Consider the following 5,962-nt stretch of genomic DNA (forward strand, 5'->3'; position numbering starts at 1 on the left):
CCAAAATCAAGTAGGGATCTCACGTGAAACTTGTACGACGAGCCTAATTCGACAAGCTGAATTCTCATTTCTTAGACACTCTTTTGAGGTTGAATGGTACCTTAAACATTCTTGCTATCATTTTATTTTACTCGAGGTAAGCTTCGATTAGTTCCGAGTGCCAGAAGTTATGTTTCAGTCAAAATAAAATCGCAAGCGTGTCAACGGCAGCCATATTAATTTCACGCTACCGGCTGCGATTCATCTGTACAATATATTGTAACCATTGCTTTCTCAAGGATTTTGTCACCAGTTTAAAAAGTATCTTCTAAGAGTAGTTGAATGGAATGGAGGTTAAAAAAAGAGGACGATTTTTTGTATTTGGTATCTATAACTTTTTTTAATTTATTTTTTCACAGAAGCGCACGTATCATTTTATATTTATATAATATACAGTTTGATGATGTTTTTTTAATCATTTATAGCGGTTGCAATTCTCGCTTTCCACCAGTCGTCAATCCGCACGTTACTTCCGTTGTTTAGGTGCATATTCGAGGCCTCTTATGTACTTCTTATTTATCTGGTATTTTTCTAAAATAAAAAATATAACAGTAATATAAAAGTTTTCAACGGAAAGTGCAAAAGAAGGTAAGCTTTCTACTTACCAGTTAACAATTTATAAACGTAGAGAACTTGGTTGCCTTGTACAAGGACACTAGGCGTTTTTTTTCCAGGTACATCAGTTATTGTAGCACTGGCTCCAATTCCTTGACACTCTTTGCTGAATTCTTGTAATTTTATGCCAAAGGTTTCCAAGTTGTTCACCAACGTCACCTGAGAAAAGAATGAAACACGCATGGGGTCGCATTAAGTTCAACAAGAATAGAAGCCCTGGATAAGTTAATCCTTGAATATCAAGAATTGAAAACAAACCTTTTTATTTCCAGACCTAGTAGCGACTGTGATATCAATCGGTTCCAATTTTCCGCTTCGTACCAACCTCGTTCCGGCAACCGTCACTTGGTGGGTATGGGTCATCCTGCCAATGAACTTATTGAGCGCATCTTCCCAGCCCAGAGTTTCTTGGTGCTCTTTTGTCCGCAAAATGCCGGCCAGTTGTGGATTTAAAGTTAGGATTCTGGTAATGAAAACAGAAAATAAAACTAGTGTCTGAAAAATTAATCATTCGTTATTATAAAACTCACTTTCCATCTTGAAGGTTCTCTTTTTTTACGTATTCAGTGAAGCTCTTCCGCACTTCGGCCCTAGTCAGAATGTCCCCTTTGCTGTATTACGACGAGGAAAAAAAGAAAGAAAATTAACGGAATATAAGAACTAGCTTCTTCAAGTAATACAACAATACCATTTCACTTACTCGTATCCGAATTTTGATAAAACGGGAAAAACATCTGCCGTAACCCTGTAACACTCTGCAACAACGGGAACGTTCGATATAACGGGTTCAACTGGTGCACGTTCTTCCATTATCACCAATTCTCTTATTAACGGATGATCGGTCTGTAAAATGAATGCAAATATAGAAACAATAGACTTATTCACCTCTGACTTATCCAAGCTCTTATACCTTAACAGACAGCAATGTCTCAACGCCCTTCAAAGTCGAGGTGTTGATTATGCCCTTAGTTTTCATGCTGGCCAAGAATACAGACAACTTTTTATAGCTCGACTTTTTGACGTCTATAGTTTGGTCAGGCGGACAAACAGCCAGTAAGTGGTTTTTAAAAAAATTCGACGAGAGCATCGGCAGATCTCCCTTTTTTATCGAGGTTTTACACGCTTTTAGGAAACAGTACTCCAAGAGCTTGTCCATCTCCTGAATGGGGTCCAGTTTTTCACTAGGCGCCTCGTTTTCGACACTCTTCACATTCTCCTCTGGGTCACCACTCTCGTCAGTATTTTCCTGCCAGTAAATACATCGATAATTGATTACACCTGTGTATAATGAGTACATTTTAGCACTTTGCGCTGTATTGTACACTATGAATACAACTTGGAACAAAATACTGAGAACTCAGATGGATTCCATGCGCTTCATACTTGTCTTAAGCGTTCCTCTATTGTTTCAGTTTTAATTTCGCCCCTGATATCGAGTTCCTGGAGTTTCTCGGGCAAAATTTCATCCCCCTCATCTACCTCTTCATGGGCAAATGGCACATCTAAGTTTGGTCTCATAGGTGGTTTTCCCAGTTGACAAAGAGTATCGCCAAGCGCGTGTAGTATTTCTACACATTTACCGCGACCTCCTGCCATGTATAAATCATAACTGGAGTGAGCAGTGATGCCAACTGCAACTGCTGCCTGAAAATGGATAACAAGAAACTTTATGATATGATACACGTAGATATTAATGTTATTTCTAGTAAGTCGAATGAAATAGTATTTATCTTTCATTAATGTTCATTTGTATTGCGGGTACTTCAGAATAAAGTATAAGGAACTTCACGATGTATTGTAAAATAAGGATCTACTCAGTAACACATTAGATGATACTTTTAAAAAATTATAATCAAGTGAGTCTGTGGAACGTAGGATAACCTTATTGTCAGAGGTATTGATAGACACCGGAGTTCCCTTTTCTAATTTCCCATACGCGTGAAGGGACGGTGGACCCTGGAGAACGACTCCTGGCAACATGAGGTCCGCGCCACTGGCGAGCTTTTGTATGACAGCGTGATGAGTAGTGAAGCTGTGCAGGAGGTCTGGGTACTGCCAAAGAGTATAAACGGTGGGATAGATGCCTGAATCGAGCTGAAAGAACATCGGAACATCCGAGGCGCAGAAGAGTTTGCCGATTTCCCCGCTGTGTGTCATTATCTTCATTGAACTGACCGCCTCTTTCTTCGGTAGTATATTTTGAATTTGTTCATCGCCGAGGCTCGGAAATGTTGCGGATATCTCGGAGTATAATTTTTTTCTGCGAAACAATCAAATTTGTGGTAATTTAAGAAGGAAAAGAGGTGAATGCATGATGGAATGAATGAGTGAAAGGCGTTATACTGTTTCAATGCAGATCAAAGAAAACAGAGACGAGAGGGAAATTTTTGACTGGTGGGGTTCCAACCGATGTATCTTGTCATGTATTAGAGAGGCAGTGTAAATATAACCTCGAATTTCCGAAAGAATTCCGTGCTTGTGTAATGATAAATTGACGGGGACATTACCTTTCAGAACCTTTCAGCGGATTGTTACTTTTCACCTTGAATCCTTTGATGAACATTTTTTACAGGTCGATTCAGTTTGAACGGAAAATAAATCGGAGTCACTGATTTTTTATGGTTATTACTGTCGTCGTTATTCAGTCAACGCATCGTACGTATGATTGCGTATGACTGAACCACGGACTTAGATTGAATATGGAACGTCAGAATTTGGTCAGAATCAGCACAGACTTAGAATCTGCCGTCGTTGCAGACATGCAACAAAGTTTGAAATTCTGAATGGGGACTGGCAGTGTTCCCAAAGACGCTACCTGTAATGCGGTGTCTTTGGGAACACGTCATTGAAGAGAAATAAAAAGGAAGCGGAACGATGTGGTATAAGTTCTATGGGAACAATTTAATTTGCCGTCAGGTTTTCCGTCTCGTCAGCTATCACTTGGTTTACTGCCGCATAAATGTTTCATCCTGTCGCGAGATTTTAAGTCGCAATTTAGAAAATTTTGGAAAATGGTTGAATTATTCTCATGATACACTATGTCCGTTGACTGAGGATACATATATCCTCAGTCAACGCTAGGTGGAAGCAATTTTGCGAGAGAAATCGATTGCGCAGTCTCGACACGCTGCTCTCGACACGCTGGGAGCTGCGTGTTAAGAGTTGCAGCCAAAAAATATATGGTTTTCTTTGTAATTCTCGTGCTGTTGAACTTCAGATTTTTTTCACATCTTTTTCACATTCCTGAGGGTCCGACAAGTCGGTATAGGGTCCTACAAAACCTTTCCGAAACGAAAAGTTTTTCAGCTCTGCAATTCGCGAAAAAGCAAAGCCTTTGGATTTTTTCAGTCGAAATTAGGCCGATTTTGAGAAGTATTGAGAGTGACTTTGTGATGCACTATATCGGCCTAATTTTGCGAGAGGAATAGACTGCGCACAGTCGAAATACGCTGCGAGCAACGTATCAAGAGTTACGGCCACAAAATGAAAAATTTTCTTTGTAATTCCTCTGCTGTTGGTCCCACGATATTTTTCATGCCTTTTTCGCATTCCTGAGGATCCAATTAGTCGGTAAAGGGTCCTGCAAAACGATTCCCCGAAGAAAAGTTTTGGAGCTCTGAAAATCGCAAAAAAGCAAGGCTAACCCCTTTGGATTTTTTCAGTCGAAATTTGGCCGGTTTTAAAGAGTATTAAGAGTGACTTTGTGATGCACTATATCGCCGTAATTTTGCGAGAGGAATCGACTGCGCACAGTCCGAATACGCTGCGAGCAACGTATCAAGAGTTACGGCCACAAAATGAAAAATTTTCTTTGTAATTCCTCTGCTGTTGATCCCACGACATTTTTGATGTCTTTTTCGCATTCCTGAGGGTCCAATGAGTCCGAAAATGGTCCTGCAAAACGATTCTTAGACGGAAAGTTTTCGAGCTCTGAAAATCGCAAAAAAGCAAGGCTAACCCCTTTGGATTTTTTCAGTCGAAATTTGGCCGATTTTAAAGAGTATTAAAAGTGACTTTGTGATGCACTATATCGACGTAATTTTGCGAGAGGAATCAACTGCGCACAGTCCGAATACGCTGCGAGCAACGTAACAAAAGTTACGGCTAAAAAATGAAAAATTTTCTTCGTAATTCCTCTGCTGTTGGTCCCACGATATTTTTGATGTCTTTCTCGCATTCCTGAGGGTCCAATTAGTCGGAGAAGGGTCCTGCAAAACGATTCTTAGACGAAAAGTTCTGGAGCTCTGAAAATCGCAAAAAAGCAAGGCTAACCCCTTTGGATTTTTTCAGTCGAAATTTGGCCGATTTTAAAGAGTAATCAAAGTGACTTTGTGATGCACTATATCGACGTAATTTTGCGAGAGGAATCGACTGCGCACAGTCCGATGACGCTGCGAGCAACGTATCAAAAGTTACGGCTAAAAAACGAAGAATTTTCTCTGTCATTCCTCTGCTGTTGGTCCTACGACATTTTTGATGTCTTTTTCGCATTCCTGCGGGTCCAATTAGTCGGAAAATGGTCCTGCAAAACGATTCTTAGACGAAAAGTTCTGGAGCTCTGAAAATCGCAAAAAAGCAAGGCTAACCCCTTTGGATTTTTTCAGTCGAAATTTGGCCGATTTTAAAGAGTATTAAAAGTGACTTTGTGATGCACTGTATCGACGTAATTTTGCGAGAGGAATCGACTGCGCACAGTCCGATGACGCTGCGAGCAACGTATCAAAAGTTACGGCTAAAAAACGAAGAATTTTCTCTGTCATTCCTCTGCTGTTGGTCCTACGACATTTTTGATGTCTTTTTCGCATTCCTGCGGGTCCAATTAGTCGGAAAATGGTCCTGCAAAACGATTCTTAGACGAAAAGTTCTGGAGCTCTGAGAATCGCAAAAAAGCAAGGCTAACCCCTTTGGATTTTTTCAGTCGAAATTTGGCCGATTTTAAAGAGTATTAAAAGTGACTTTGTGATGCACTATATCGACGTAATTTTGCGAGAGGAATCGACTGCGCACAGTCCGATGACGCTGCGAGCAACGTATCAAAAGTTACGGCTAAAAAACGAAGAATTTTCTCTGTCATTCCTCTGCTGTTGGTCCTACGACATTTTTGATGTCTTTTTCGCATTCCTGCGGGTCCAATTAGTCGGAAAATGGTCCTGCAAAACGATTCTTAGACGAAAAGTTCTGGAGCTCTGAAAATCGCAAACAAGCAAGGCTAACCCCTTTGGATTTTTTCAGTCGAAATTTGGCCGATTTTAAAGAGTATTAAAAGTGACTTTGTGATGCACTCTATCGACGTAATTTTGCGAGAGGA

The 5,962-nt window shown here is 40.3% G+C and overlaps 1 protein-coding gene across 1 annotated transcript; it reads right to left on the reverse strand.

Moving 5' to 3' along the window:
- Positions 1–453: 453 nt before the first annotated feature.
- LOC124411212 (eukaryotic translation initiation factor 2D) lies at positions 454–3,336 on the reverse strand. The gene is made up of 9 exons (XM_046890197.1): positions 3,162–3,336; positions 2,536–2,914; positions 2,038–2,298; positions 1,565–1,900; positions 1,355–1,497; positions 1,185–1,265; positions 913–1,117; positions 645–813; positions 454–570 (listed from the first exon to the last, which is right to left on the reverse strand). The coding sequence occupies exons 1-9, from the start codon at positions 3,215–3,217 to the stop codon at positions 506–508; spliced, it is 1,695 nt and encodes a 564-aa protein (XP_046746153.1). The 5' UTR covers positions 3,218–3,336; the 3' UTR covers positions 454–505.
- Positions 3,337–5,962: the final 2,626 nt, after the last annotated feature.

The sequence above is a fragment of the Diprion similis genome, chromosome 10 (assembly GCF_021155765.1).
Source record: "Diprion similis isolate iyDipSimi1 chromosome 10, iyDipSimi1.1, whole genome shotgun sequence".
Taxonomy (NCBI): Eukaryota; Metazoa; Arthropoda; class Insecta; order Hymenoptera; family Diprionidae; genus Diprion; species Diprion similis.